This window comes from Odontesthes bonariensis, chromosome 22 (assembly GCF_027942865.1).
Source record: "Odontesthes bonariensis isolate fOdoBon6 chromosome 22, fOdoBon6.hap1, whole genome shotgun sequence".
Classification (NCBI taxonomy): domain Eukaryota; kingdom Metazoa; phylum Chordata; class Actinopteri; order Atheriniformes; family Atherinopsidae; genus Odontesthes; species Odontesthes bonariensis.
In genome coordinates this window covers 18,738,347-18,754,027 of record NC_134527.1, presented here as the reverse complement: position 1 = coordinate 18,754,027, position 15,681 = coordinate 18,738,347, and the positions used below count along the sequence as shown (strand labels likewise).

The 15,681-nt window shown below is 39.5% G+C and overlaps 1 protein-coding gene across 3 annotated transcripts in view; it reads left to right on the top strand.

Moving 5' to 3' along the window:
• Positions 1–15,093, top strand: part of LOC142373141 (uncharacterized) — a 40,926-nt gene extending 25,833 nt beyond the window's left edge. For all 3 annotated transcript variants that reach the window (XM_075456228.1, XM_075456226.1, XM_075456227.1), the window contains one exon: positions 14,118–15,093. In XM_075456228.1, the coding sequence (XP_075312343.1) occupies positions 14,118–14,307 (190 nt within the window). In that variant the 3' untranslated portion in view covers positions 14,308–15,093. The remainder of the gene's footprint in view (positions 1–14,117) is intronic.
• The last annotated feature ends 588 nt before the right edge of the window (positions 15,094–15,681 follow it).

The following is a 15,681-nucleotide window of genomic DNA, read 5'->3' as shown; positions in this document are numbered from 1 at the left end:
CAGCTGATCTTAAGCCCAATTAACCCACTGCTGCGTAGGAGCCTGTCTGTCAATGTAACTGCAGCAGTTTAGACTTGTGCTACATTGAGTGTGATACGTATGTTACGAGGTCTGGCTTAATGACACTGCTATGGCAAAATGTTACACAAAAGCAATTGGGTGCTCATTCAAGCATAACACCGACATGTTCAGTTGCCATCCGAATAATGAAAAGCAATGCATGTCTTAAAGGGGCTTTGGTGTGTCATGAGAGAGCAGGAAGGAGTCTATTAAAGCTAGCCCAAAGCACGTTTAAAGCACTTTTGCATCCGCCTCGGTTTTCAGATCTGGTGACTACACCATCTATTACACAGTCTATGGTTGCTATGGTTCACTCATTCATTTATTCATTCATTTCCCATCCATCCATGGTCCTTACCCAATTAATCCTGTTCATCAGGCAATAAGTCGCCAGTCCTTTTCGGAGCCAACACAGAAACAAACAAGAGAGACATTGATGCATGCTCGTACTTACTCTCAGGGCCAATTTAGAGTGACCAGTTAACCTAACATATGTGTTTTTGGATAGTGGGAGGAAGCTGGAGAGAACCTACAGGCAGTCTGCATTCCCAAACAAAGTTGAATTAAGAAAGAAAATACATATACACACACAGTTAAATGATACAAACCATCTCTTCTTCCTTTATTGTGGCACCTTGAAACATAGACGTGTCAGCTCAATTGTGAAGCTTGCATGTTTTGCAGCATCTTTATCCCAAAGAAGGAAAGATGAATTAGCTGTTTTTATATATGCATTAACTGCATTTCCTCATGTTTTAATTATGCTGCGTGACATAACTCAAATTAATTCTGTATAGCATTATGTGGTCTGCAAACCAAGACTTTATAAACCTGCATGCAGTGTGACAAACAGGGAACTTACACACAGACTGTTTTTTTTACAAAATACTAAAGAGATGAAGCAAAACCCACCTTCATACGGAGAAATCTATGAGGAAAGCCTCAAGACGTCACTCTGTGCTTATGAATGGGTGTGACGGAAATAGGGAAAAATTGATCCCTCCTTGTAGTTTTTTTTTAGTTGGCAAACTGCCATCATGCCGTCACACATCTGTTTCTCTCACATCTTTAAAGCCTCTCATCCATCAGAGCCTTCCGCTCCAGCAGCTATCACTCAATACCTCAGTGGTGCTGAGGACAAACTGGTAAGGTGTGCAACCAGCCATCCCCTTTTGCCTTTTATTTCACCTCAGCTGACAGTTGCTTTGTTATTGTAATATTCAGGCGATTAGTGGATAAAGTTGCAGTTACAAGAAGACTCTGGGGTGCATTTGTGAGCATCATTGTTGAGCTCTGGATGAATATCGATTGTGGGCGTGTGCTGAGCGAGAATCCTGGCTTGAGTGTTGGGACAGACTGGTTAAGCACACCTCATCACATATGCTGCACTAAATTTGGCCTGCAACAGCCCAGGGAGGCCGAACAGCACATTTTGATCCAATTCTCTTATTAAAAGCACTCAGCTCAACACAAATCAACACTCATTTGTGTTCAGCTACACTTAGACACAAAAGCTGTGTTAACACACAGGCTTACAGTTGGACTGAATTGAAATGACATGTTCAGCAGTTCATGGCCCACAGTAACAGGGACCGTTAACCACCCTTGCTCAAAGTTTCCTGCTCAGCGGTCTAGAAACAGAGCTGTGTAGGCAAACTGAGGATGTGAAAGATTTACGATTCAAACTCTCCTTCCTCCAGTATCCTCTGATGAGTAAGTGATGGATTTTCAAGGTTTTGCGGTTCATCTAGCTTTAGAGAATCAATATAGCTAGACTTAGATAACTATTTGTGTTATGCTGAACCTAGTCTGAGCCATTATCTAACTCTGCTCTCATTTATGTTGCTCCAAGACATATTGAATTCAGTTGATTTCAATTCTGTTCAATTCAGTTTTGTTTATATAGTGTCAAATCACAACAAATGTAATGTCAAGGGACTTCAAAGATAAAGTCCAATTCAAGCCAATTATAATCCAATTCATTGTAATCCATTCATAATCCAATAAAATGAGATGAAATAAAATGAAAATTAGTTCAGTTCATACAATGCCAATAAAAAAAGAGTTGCCAAGCTAAGGAAACCTTGAACTTTTCTTCGATTTAGTCACTTGACCTGAATATGCACGAGGCAACATATAAAAAACAACTCTGCACCACTTCCATATGATCAAACAGCAGACAGACACCAAAGTGATTTTGGTTTATGCTGCTCACTGTAGTTTCATTAGGTGGTAAATTACCTGGAAAAGTTAACCTAGGTCTAATTTCTATGAAGAATGAATGATCATTATTATTTCCTTTACATTAAGACGATCTGACTTTTTTAGTCTTGGTCAAAGTTCCAAGCAGGATGATTTTAGACTAAACAATGACATGAAAGTGCTGCAGCCCACCCAGAGGGGATGCTTTTTTTTTTTAATTGCAAATACAGATTTAAAGATTTTTTTTTCTCTCCACTGACCCAAGGTGACCTGTGCAGTGCAGAGTTAAAGGGATAGTTCGCCTCTTTTGACATGAAGCTGTATGACATCCCATATTAGCAATATCATTTATGAACATTGACTTACCCCCCGCTGCGTCGTGTGAGCGGAGTTCCAGCAGAGTTTTGGGGTCCACGAAGCTAGTCCGGCTAGTTGGCTGGGGCTTGAAAAATAAAGCGTCTTGCTTCTCAAAAAAATATGCGTTCAAAATCGTTCTCGATGAAAAAGTCAGACCTCACTTCGCTTGGCGCTATTTTTGCCTCCCTTGATATCAATGCGTCAAGCCACCTAGTGATAGCTGCACCTGTTACGGTGTTTACTGCTCGGAACCAGGGGACTACTCGGTCTGCTCTTCGGTCTGCACGGTTTACATTGGACGCATTGATATCAAAGGAGGCAAAAATAGCGCCAAGCGAAGTGAGGTCTGACTTTTTCATCTAGAACGAAATGTCCTCAAAGTTTGCTGCAGATTTCTTGATGAGATTTTCCACAAGGTCTCCAAATAAAGTCTCTAGGTTATCAGCAGGTGAGACCATAGCATGTAGGAACATAGCAGCATATATTCTCATTGTCCCACATTTCATCCTTTGCATTTCCATGAGCACGCACCTCCAGCACATCTGTGAATACATAGTAGGATTGAGTCAAAACTACCTTCACATCCTTCTGAAAATCTCCCGAGTTCTTTTGTGAAAATGCCTTAACATGGATTTATTTAAAGGCAAAAACATAACCAGGTGGTTTAGACTCCTAAACCTGGTCAAATGTGAGGAAATGTCAAGTTTAAAACAACAGTGAGTGTAGAAAGTTTTGGAACATATGGGAATCAAGCTCAGCTCTACTAGGAGAGAATCCTGTGCAACTTAACCACCACACCCTCCAGCATCCTTGTATGAATGTTTTGGTCTGTTAAAATTGATCCCTTTGGGGTGATCCGTGGCGTAGTGGGTTGAGCAGCCGCCCCATGTACCGAGGCTACAGTCCTCGCTGCAGCTGGCCCCGGTTTAAGTCCCGCATCGGACAGCCCTGTGCTGCATGTCGTTCCCCTTCTCTCTGCCCCTTGCTTCCTGTCTCTCTGAACTTTCCTATCCATTAAAAGGCATAAAAGCCCCCAAATTTTTTTTTAAAAAAAAGTGATCCCTTTTAAATGGTTTCACCAAACCCTGTGATGGGGATGTCTCTAAACATACACCATTTTGTACCTGTGAATAAAGTCAAGTACAACTGTACCAGGTACCTGAAAACAGCCATAATAGAGGTAGTTGTGCCATCTTATGTCTTCATCTCACCTACCTGTTCCTCTGTTATGGTGTATTTAATAATCAAGTTTCTCACAACAGCTCCTGAAAAAGCCGGTTAGATTATATCAGCATGTGTGCACAGCCTCCTTCCAAAGTAAACAAGTAATGAGTGTGAAATTCACAGCAAACAACTTTTATTCCCCCCCCTCACAAAACAAACCCGGAATGCTCGAGGCTGGCAGGCTCCCCTCTGGCTGCTGGTTCAGTGTACGTAATCTTGTCTCATTTATACACTTTGTACAGCATCTTCCCATGGTGCAATGTGCTCTCCAGAGCATTCGAAGCACTGAGAGTTAGAATTCAGGAGCAGGTCAAGTTCTAAGCTGTTACAGGCTATCTCTGATGGGACTGTAAGCTCCTGGCCCACATCTGCTTTCATTTCCTCATCCCTAGCTTATACCTCCTCAGTAATCAATCTCAACCTTGATTGCTTTTTATTTACAAAGGTATTTGATGCAGAGGATTTTCTTTGATCCTAAAGTCTTCAGGTTCCCTAATTTGGTCTCTTTCACAAACAACAGTTTGCATTATTTATTTCTCTGTGTTGAGAGAAATACAAAATTAGACTCGGCTCTTTATCTCATGGGCAATGCCTGTTTATTGGTTTTTGGAAAACAAAACACTGTGCAAAGTGCCAGAGGTCGCTAATAAGGTTGCACTGGTAAAATCTGTGTGAGCAATAGTTATAAAAATGTAAAGATTAGGCATTCATCATAAAAGAACAGTTTGAAAATTAATGGGAGAGAGGGCAGATTAATAGGGAGTGACGATAAGATTGAGGCCACAAGAGGTTAAATTCATCCACAACAGGTTTTATTTAGTTTATTCTGAATTGCTGCCAAGAACTTCAACTCTCTGTTATGAAGCCAAATGTACTGCCCTTGAAAAGTCACATTGTATCTAAGTACAGATTGTTTTCCATACATTATATTTTTCTGTCTTATGCTAAGAGCTGTTGTGCTGTAATGTGATCTGTCTGCTGATGATCTGCATTTAGACTTTTAGCATCCAACAATTAGCATAAATTATATTTTCATGTCAAACCCTATTTTTGGATGGCATAAATCATACAATGATATGTCCCTGAGGTTTAAGTGTTTTCCTTTCTTGCTCAGTCACGCAGTGTATTTTCAGCCAGCTGTTCTCAGTCTATTGTTGACATTTATCTCTGTTACATTTTGCCAGAGGCCATTATCTTGTTAGTGAAACCTCCCGTATCTTCAGAGGTTTAATTAGATTTCTTTCAGATCTCTTCGAGTTTGATGAATTAAGGTTTGGCAATTACTGGTTTCTGAGTTCCTTTCCGGAATAAAAAAACTCCTCTGATAACTCTGTGGCTACACTGGGACTGATGCCAGTTCAGCAAAACTTGATTGTACCCTGGCTGAGTAGCATGCTCGAAATCACACCTTAATTATCTCCTGATCTTTAGATGTAATGTAATTCCTCGTGATCACGACTTATCTAAAACTCATTTTCAATTGATAAGGTTGTCGTCCTGAGATAAAGATTTACTGCTTCCAGATAAACGTTATGGTTTAAAATCTTATTGTAACTTACTTGTGATGAGACACATTAAGTAACACTGTCAGAAAGCCTTTAAGGATATTGTCATGATTCATGTGTTTTGTGTTTTGTATTTTCCTATGTTCTGGGCTTCCGTGTTTTTTTGTCTCCTATGGGTCTTTAGTACTTCCTGTTGTATTTTTGTCTCCTCCATGACTATTCTGTTCAGTTTTACTTCCTCTCCTTGTTACACCTGGGTTGCTTTGCTGATTTCCCCACCTGCCTTATGATCATTAGTTCTGTGTAAATATACTCCTGGTTTTCAGTTGGTAATTGTTGGTTCCCTTCACGTGGTATCCTTTCGAGCTCCTGAGTAACGTTTCCCTGAGATTTTCAGTTTGTCTTCATATTTATATATATATATACACATACATAAATATATATACTGTATATATATTTATAAACTATATGAAGGCACCTTGATTCAAGGGAAGACTTAGCAAAAGGGCAGGACCGATGTTTATAAAAACGCTTGCTGGCCACAATCTCCCAGGAATAATGTGCATCTGAATAGTCAACAACTCCTCCAAACATAATGAGCATATAGGTTTTTTGTTCACACCATTAAATAAAACTCATAACGGCGTCTTTTACAGCGACATGAGGTAAATAGGACTCATTTGACACATGTAACACTTTTGTCACCACCTCTTTCTATTTAGGCAATATAATGACATGGTCAGGGTCAGAAAACCATAACGGTTGGGTCTAAAATTAATTCCTTTCGAAGCTCAACTCTCACCCTCACGGATGCCATTTTGGTAGTAGCCTGTTAATTGTAAACATACATTCGTCACTTCCTGGTTGACTTTGGGCAATGACATCACTTGGTTAGTATTCAAAATCAAAACTACTTGGGTGAAGCCTGAAAACGATCAGGGTTGGAGCTAAAATACACTTTTAATATAGCATAACATTACTCAGTGGGGTTACATGGCACTGAAAGGATCGGATAGTTGGCTAAATTACAATAAGATTGAGTTATTAAGTGCATGTAGACACCTTAATCTGAAGAGAAATTGGATCAGATCGGATTACTCGCAATCGGATTAAGACCCCGAGATAACTCGGTTGAAAGTCAAAATAAACATGCTTGTAGACGGGAGAAGCACGTGGTGAATTAGACATTTTGCGTTCTGCGCATGCTCGAGATTTTTTCCCGGGGTCGTGAAGTCGAAGGAGACGATATTACTGTTGTAGTCGTTGTCGGAAAGAAACAAACAACGTGATGGAGAATGGGCCATTGTGCATCGCGTTTGTGCAACAAGCAGCTCATCACAAATTAAATATAGAGGGACATAGCTTCATCTTGCTCTTCATTCGCCATTTTCTCGAATGCCTGAGTTTGTTGTTGGTGTTGAAGGGGTCAATCGGAAGTGGCTCCATTAGCAATAGTTGAAATGGGTACAGCGCCACCTATCGCATCGGAGAATGACATGTTTTTTGCCTCTGATTCGATTCACTTTAGACTTTAGTTGCAGTTTCTCTCTCAACCAACAGAGGTCGCATATTCTTTAAATGTGATTATAGGTTATCTGCCTGCACGAACACAAGACCACTGAGCACGTTTTGAGAGAGGGACAGTCTTATAATGAAAGCGAATCCCAAAGTATAGAGCTATCATGTTGAGCTTTTGCTTTGCTGCCTCCGTTACTGGAGGCACTGAAGGTATTAAAGGAATAAGGTATTTTTTCTTTCCTTTTTTAAAAAGAATTTTAGGACACTTATCAGAAATTTTGTCTTGACCAAATTTTCTCTGAAAACCTTTCAAGCAAAATGAAAATGGCCATTTTACAAAGGACCCCTAAAAGGTTTCAAGAGCTTGAACCCATTCCAAGAGTGGCAACAGATGTGAAAGACGTGTCTAGGTGATTGCAATAAGACTTTACAGGCTGTTGTAACTTGTTGCCTGGCAAATAAATGCCACTGACAGCCAATACTTGTGGCACATTTTATGTTTGCATTTTTGTAATTTATTATATGAGAGGCATTTGTTGTTCTAAGTGAATGTGGTGGTTTAATTGCTTGGCCACATTTTTACCTTGCAAAATTCAGCTGCACATACAGTGCAGCCTTTCCAAGTGTTGCTCAGAGAGCTTGTACTTGTTACTCATTTTTCTTAAATGACTTCTATTGATTAATGCTTCACATTCTATCCTTTATACACTTCTAAGTATCCTGTTTTTTGGGCAGTGCAGCAAAGCATTTTACCTTCTACTGAAAGAGGAAAAGAAACAGCTTACACTGTGATTAAAACTTCAGAACAGAATTCAGTTTGGTTCAGGTATAGTGGAGACTGTCCTCTCCAAAAGGTGCCGATGTGGCATATTTTCAAGCATATAGATGGAGCCTAAAATAACCATCAAAGAATATGTAATAATAAATTCAGATTATAATCTGAACCAAATAATGGTATTGATTAAACCCAACCAGTAAGTGAGAAAAGCTGTTTTAGCAAAGCCGCACCATCCTTGCCCCCTTCTTGCCATTAATGAGGACTGTCATGTTGGGGTGTGGTCGTGGCGTGGTGAAGGAGGACCCGGATGCAGATATTCAACAACAAAATACTCTAGATTTATTATAAAATAAAAACAAAAAGCACAGCTGAGCCAGAATACAAAACCTAAACTTGTGAAAAAAAACATGGCAAAACAAAACCTGACTATAACTGTGAAAACATGGACAAACCTGACTTGGCAAGAGTGGCTGTGACATGGAATCAATGATGGTGAAGATCTGGCAATGCGCATGAGAAAACCTGGAAACTAAATACTGAGGGGGTGATTGGTGAGTGAGTGCAGCTGAGGGGAGAAACACAGGTGATGTGAGTGAAGTTGATGGCAGGGCAAGAGAAACTAAGGAAAACGTGGCAAAAACTAAAGACTAAACAGGAACTTAAAACCTAACAAAACTAACAGACATGACAAGGACTTTGAAGGTTTGGACACTGTGACTCTCATCGTATTTATACGAGGCGAAGGACCAGAATTGTGGACATTTTGTGACAACTGAGCAGCTGGTGGGACTATTTCAGAGCAAATGTAGGAGCAGATGATTGCCTGTTCCTCTGAATAGCAATAGAAAAGTTACTGCGTGTTTGTGTGTGTCGCTGACAAGGGATCTGGGATTACAGTCTGCACAGGGCCACTATGTTGTGTATTAGCGTATCCAAACATTTGTAGGTGTGGTGGCTTGACAGATCTTCAATCTTGACAGAGATTGAAGGCTCATGTAGCTCTTATCCCGATGAAAAGCTGTTTTTTTTCCTCCGAAGATATTCAACTGCTATACCAGGAGAGAAAATTGCAAAGATATTTCGAGTTGATTGCCTTTGCCATACTATATTTCTGCTGAAAGTCTCTCTACAGAGGAGAAATGATGATCTCTTGCCGGTGCAGCTGAATGAATGTTTTATAGATGGAAGGATGAAAAAGAAATGAGGCCCCGCCTGGCCTCTGTTATAATACAGTTTTAAAAAATTGTTTTCAGCTTCTCAAATGTAAGCATATATCCTGACTGTACCTAGCATCCTCACTTACAGAAAGTGCAATACAATGCAAGTATCTTACTTTTTAACAGCTCACTTTATTATGTAACATATTCCTCTGGTTAAAATAAAAGCACTTTAGACACAGATGTAGGAGCTGATAGTGATTTTGTATAGTTGCTCATTTCAAATATTTACGTTAACTTTCTTATTATTTCACTATTAATTATTCGAACCAACAGTAAGAGAACATCCTTGAAATCTATTATGTGGTCAAAACAAATCTGCTGATTCAGCCCCCTCAAGAGATGTGCTGGTGACGTGATGCTGGGCAAGGTCGGTGTCTCTCAAACTGAATGACTGCAACTGGAGATTTGTACTGTAAATCTCTTTTGATGGAATAATGTGCATGGGGTGAGGTCACCCCATAGGAGTAGGAACAGATAATACACACCCATTCTAACAGTGGGAGAGCTCAACTTGTACGGCTAATGTGAGATGACTTTAGAGTGTCTTTTATCCTCCCACTCAATCTGTTTCCAGAGTTGTCACAGTGACCAGGACTCATTGTGCAGTTAGATTTGTGTGTGTGTGGGATGGTTAAAAATGCTGTATAAACCTGCTCGGCTTTGAATGATAGTTTGTGGTTTTAAATGTTTATGTCACTAGTGTTTGTGTATTGTGTTGGATATACAGAAAACAGTATGTATATACACATCACCAGGTGGTATTACACAGTCTATTCTAGTTTGAAGGAGATACCTCTCTTCATCGCATACAGTCCAGACTGTGAGTGTCTGGACAGTTACACATTTTTGTGTTCAATCTCTCTGTTCAAGTGCATTTAATTTGAAATTAAACCAATATGTACAACATTTTGGTGCTGAGTTACAGCTTTAATTCGAAGTGGTACAACAAAATGTTGAGATGCAGTTGGTCTGCTAAATTCAACAGCTTGACTGGGGGTGTGCACATCCTGGAAAAGGAAAAAAAATGGCATATGAGCTGGTAGACGTAGGAGCACAAGCCTTCAGGAGGATCAGAAAATCTTTGGCTGGATGAAGAAAACCCCCATTAGTGATTGCACAGCTCATCGTGAATGATCCAGGATGTGGGTGAACGTGTTTCCTTGTTAACAGTCGAGAAAAGACTTCCTGAGCAGAACTTCAAAGAATTCCCTATGAGATGCAAAAAGAGTTATGGAACATAGTTTTACTTTATTTCCTGCATAGTTTAGCCAAGAGTAACAAAAATCTACTTGTATTAATGCTGAAACTGTGTACTATTGATGTTGTATTTGCTATTCTATCACAAATTAAATTTGTTGGAGCCTGAAGAACAAAACATGTTTAATTGCCCAAATAGTCTATGCCTGTTCTTTGTGTATATAAATATTTTTACAAGCTTGTCTAATTCAGATTTTATTTTCACACACATTTTAATATATTTACATATGGAACATCCACTAGTCATTCAGTGAGTGCTTGTAACTATGCAAGTTTCTTAAAGAGCCCCTATTGTGTTTTTTTACAGATTCAGAATTTGATTTTATTTGAGAACAGGTTTAAGTGCTTTAATGTCTAAAACACAATTATCTTATTATGTTTCTATACACTATATTGTCAAAGCACCTCATGTTACCTTCTGTTTGAAATGGAAGGTTTTTGTTCCAGTATTTTTAAAGCTATCCCTCTCCAAAAAGATCCGTCTACTTCGATCAACTGATTGACCCAAAAGGGTTGAGTGCAATGCACCTTTTTATTAGTTGCTTGTGGTGTGCAAATCTAGACACCATGTGAACATTATGCATATAGGTTTCATGTTTACATATGATAATGTCAAATAAGACAGACCTATACTACAAATTAGATGTTTCAGACAACAGAGAATAACGTCATTTGAACTTTGGGCTTTGTGACTTTACATCTCAAATTATCTTAAAGCTAAAGTAGACACTGTAGGAAAAACCCAAAAGGCAGTAGTATTACTGTTCATGTGTCAATTTTTTTCCCAGCCCTCAATTTAAAAATATCTTTCAATCACTGGGAATCCTGAACAACAAACTATGACATACAGTAATACAGTCTAATCATCATTCTCATGTCTGAAGGTTACTCAGAACATGCTCAAATTACGTTTTGGTCAAAATAGCTATTCTAAGAAAATAATAAGGCTTGTTTTCTAGTAAGCTTCCAGCTGCCACTTTATTCAGCTTCAGGTAAACACAGCAATGTAATTTTGCCTCTTCCTTTGAAAAATGTGCAGCATTATAAGCAAAACACACCTAATTTGCCCACTGGCAGGACCTGAGTTAGTCAGCCCGAAGCCAAACACGCTCACAGTGATGTGAGTAGAGAACTGAAGAGGAGCAGCGGGAGGAACTGTGTTAGGTTCACAGCTTCCTGCCTGCCACGGTTTGTGGACTCAGTGTGCAGATAATTAAGGCTGAGGGTGGGCAGCTCCCTATAGTGCCAGTGTGCCTTGATCACGCAGAACTGTGGACCGGGGCTATTCATTTTCACAAGGAGGGAACACAGCAGAGGCAAGGCAAGAGTCAGGAGGAGCTCCTCAGGGAGCTGAGCTATATTGTGGCACAAATAGAGAATCAGAGAAGTCTAGGGAATGGCACGTTTTATTTGCTCCGTTCATTTCATTGCAGAAGAACATACAAGACAACCTCCATGTCAACTGACTAGTGCCTCATTTTACACAGCTGGAGATTTTTTTCAAACTGTGATGCAGTCCCAGGTGCCTCAAAGAGGTTTAATTGAAGTACCTTTTTGCTGTAAATATTGCAGTGGGAAGAAATTCTCACCACTGCACTTTGTAGCCACTCACTTTTTCACTGTTTACTCTGTCCTTATCCACTACCAGCATTGCGCATACGTCTTGAGTTTGATGCTTTATTATTATTATTTTTTTGTGCATTAGAATACTAGTGGGTATCCAGAATTAAGTGGTGAAGTGACTCGGGGAGTGGGAGTCGTGAAGCCAGGTGGATATGAATGTGAGAGTCCTCGTTGTTCTTGCCTGAAAACTCCAGGTCCTGGTGCTGCTGAGCTCAGTCCTCGTTGCCTCCCCTGCAATATTTCTCTCCGTGTATCCTCAACTGAGGAAGTCCTCTTTATTTCCAGCATCTGTGCTGTGATGAGAAACGCCAGCTAACTAGGCCACTGCATAATAAGCAAGAATAGGAGCAAGTAAAGGGTATAAAAAAAGGAGAAGAATCAGTTCATGGGAGGAATGCTTACCCAACACGTAAATGCTGACAAAAGTAAATCAGCAAGCAAATATTTTTTTTAAATTTCCTTTTTTCCTTATTCTTCTATTGCAGATGCATTCATTTATTATTGCTTACCTTTACTTATAGCTCCCGCAGAGGTGCATCAGAGTTCACATCTCATTTTGGCAGGGCAGCCTTCGAGCTATGCCGTCATGTGACTGACAACACACCTTGCTGACTTTTCTTTTGGTGTGTGTCAACTGCAGCCCTGGAATCCATGCTGGTGCTGCGACATTTCTGTGATACTCAGCATTTCAGAACTTGATTTTCTTTTTCAAAGGCTTCATTACGGCCCACTAGAAGGTGTCGGATGTGGGATTCATCATTGCTTCTCACTGATGCCATTCACACTAGTTCTGTCTGATTTAACACACTGCACAAACCCTTTTGGTTTCTTTGTATTTCAACAATATTTGATGCAGGGTGTTATTTCTGATACATTAATTTCTCAAATGACAACGTGAAAGGGACCCTTTCCATACTGAGAATTATAACAGGGGTCTTGTTTTGGCTTGCACAGTTGTGCTCTTTTGGCTTTTCAGTCAATTGAGAAAGTATAAAGACCCAAGAGGAATACATTTTATGAAAAAGAACAAATGGCGGACTTTGACCATAGAGAACTCATGCAAGACATTTAGCTCGGAAGCTCTGGTCATGAGCTTTTTTTCTCTTTGCTTAAGTGCTTTTTAGGTTTTCGATACTTTTATTTTAGTTGCTCTTTTGTTGTGTAGGTACAGGCTGGTCTTGTGAAGTAGTGTATTAATATCATGCAAAGTTATGTCCCATTATTGCAGGCCATCTACTCAACCCACTAAGCAGGACACAATGTTTAGTAACTGCATTAGTCCACAGCAAAAAATGCTGCAGTTTCACAACAAAGACTCAAAAATCGATTTTGTAACAGAAAAAAAAACACATATTTCTGCTTTTTTCTCACTTTGTGATGTGACTGCTGTTACAAGGGTTATAGCGTGTTATCATGTCATAAGACCTATATGACCTTCATGTGCAACATCTCCATACATACAAGTCTTTCCAGGTGACAATGTACACTTTTGACCCTGGAATTTAATAAGAATAAGAGGGTTGAAGGATGTGATTACTCCACCAACTCTAAGAAAAAGACACCAATCCTATACAATGTTTACATAATTGTTTCACTTTCCAACTTTACTTTACATGACCTGGACTGTGGCCATGAACTCACCTGCACATGCATCCACATCTTACAACTTCTGACCATGCATGGTGAAATTATTATGTTATGTTTAAGTTTAATTGTGAGTATGTGCAGACATTTTGTGAAGGGAAGACCTGCCCTATTATTTTTATTATGAGCCCTAACAGTTGGGTGTAAGATTTAATTTTAACGACATAAAATGATGTACAAAAAAGCAGAATATGCCAGAAAGAGTACAGTGCTAACTCTATTTCTGATCTCTTCTGAATGAATTAATATTCTCTGCTTTGACTGAAATACTGGTGCCCTTACCACCGCAGAGAATGGAGCTCCTAAACCTAACCAAGCTGTGACTGAAAGGGGAGGTAAAAGGCAACTGACAACAAAAAAAATAATAAAATGTACTTTTATTTTTATATGGGGGCCATGTGATGCGCTGATGACCTGTCCACCCTGGAAAAATGTCCTTCTTTTAGAGAAAGTTTAACTTATATGCAGTTATTCTTTGTTCATGTGCTCCCAAAAAGAGACATTTCTTGAGCAGAGTGTTGTGCACTCTAAATAAGCCATTTTAAGAAATGAGGTGATTATTATCATGAAAATGTTTTGAATGTAATTTTGAAGAACAGGAATGACTTTTGGGGAACTTTATTTCTACCAACAGAGCAGCTTTAATTGGCTTGTTTCTGCTGCCTTCAGGTGAGTTTGAATGCAGGTCACTAACGCTTTTCTGAATTGTCTGTGTCTTTCTCTTTTCAGTGTAGAGCACGATTTTCGTCTGCAGGAAGGGCAGGTGGTACGCACATGGAAGGTCGGAGACCCCCCAGAGGGCTCACCACAGACGAGCTCTCCCCAGTCCACAACACCTCACCAACAGGACTCCCCGCAACCAGTGCGACCCCCTGCCACCACCAAGAAGAATCGTAAAAAATGCTTCTGGTTCCTCTGAGTGCCAGAGGAAAGAGCAAGAGACATTTTGATACTGTAATGCACTGCACACTTCTTCAAAAAGACATCACTTGACAGTGAAAAAAGTGAAATGAACTGGAGGATTAAAATGAAAACATGGCAGTGGGAGGAGAAAGAGCGGCAAAGGTTATGATTTTATCTCTGTTGTTTCTGTTAGAGTTGATGAGAATGGTTGGACTGGACTGCGCATGTTGTTTCTGTTGTTTTTAAGTTGCCTCTTCAGCACTTACAGATTTGATACTTGTGCGGGGAAGTAAAAGTGCTGAAGTCAAATAAAAGTAAAAGTTCAGTCCATAATATGACTCACTGTGAGGAGGCAATTAAGAGATACAAAGAGAATATGTACCGTCAAGGGGCACCGAACAAGAGGTAATACGGCAGATAGGATGGAGCATATTTATAAAGGATTAGATCAACAGCATTTATGGGCGAAAAGACAAAGACACAGAACAGAAGGATACATCTCCATTAATGGACTAATGAGGGTCAGAACACCAGCTTTTATATTAAGAGACATTTAAAAGAAAAAAAAAATTATCATGACCCGTACTTAAAACTTTTAATATATCATAATTGGAAAATAAAAAAAAAAACACTACATGTGTTCACAGGTACACACAGCACACACACACAAACAAATAAACTGACATTTACATAGAAAGTGTAGGGGAAGATGTTGAATTGAGTTCTGTACATATAAGAGCTATTCTACTTGGATGCTTTATTTCAGATATGAATTACTGCTCTATAAAAGTATTTTACCACAGCTGCCGGGTGTGTGTTGTCATTCAGGTTTAACATGTTTTGAGCTCCTGACAATGGAAAGCAACATTTTTCAAATATCAACTTCATTAAAAGCTCATCATCATCAATTGTTATTATTGTTATCTGCTCAATTTTTAAAAAAAAAATTATTGTGCCCACTTTTTTAGGCTTTGAAAAGAAAAAATGAATCCAACCGAGAAAAATATGTTGGAGCAAGGATAAGTGACCTCTTGGTGGAACCGGAACCAACTCAAAGTAAGACATAGCTTAAGACAGATAAAGCCACAAGGCGTGGCTGGCTCCAGAATATTTCACTCCAGCAGACGTTCATTCAAAATACGTCATCTTCTGTTGTGAAATTATTTTTCAAGCATCCCTCTCAAACACCCCCCCCACTTTTTTGCTCTATAAAGACTAAGGCGGCCGACTGTTTAAATTGAGGCTTTATAACAGCAGTTGCCGAACCAAATGTGACGTCACATTGTCTGCCGTATTCTTCTCTGCAGTCAAAGGAAACAACCACAAATGAACCTGATGCATACTCCACTATCTAACAAGAACAGTAGTAATACCAGTCAATTGTTTACAT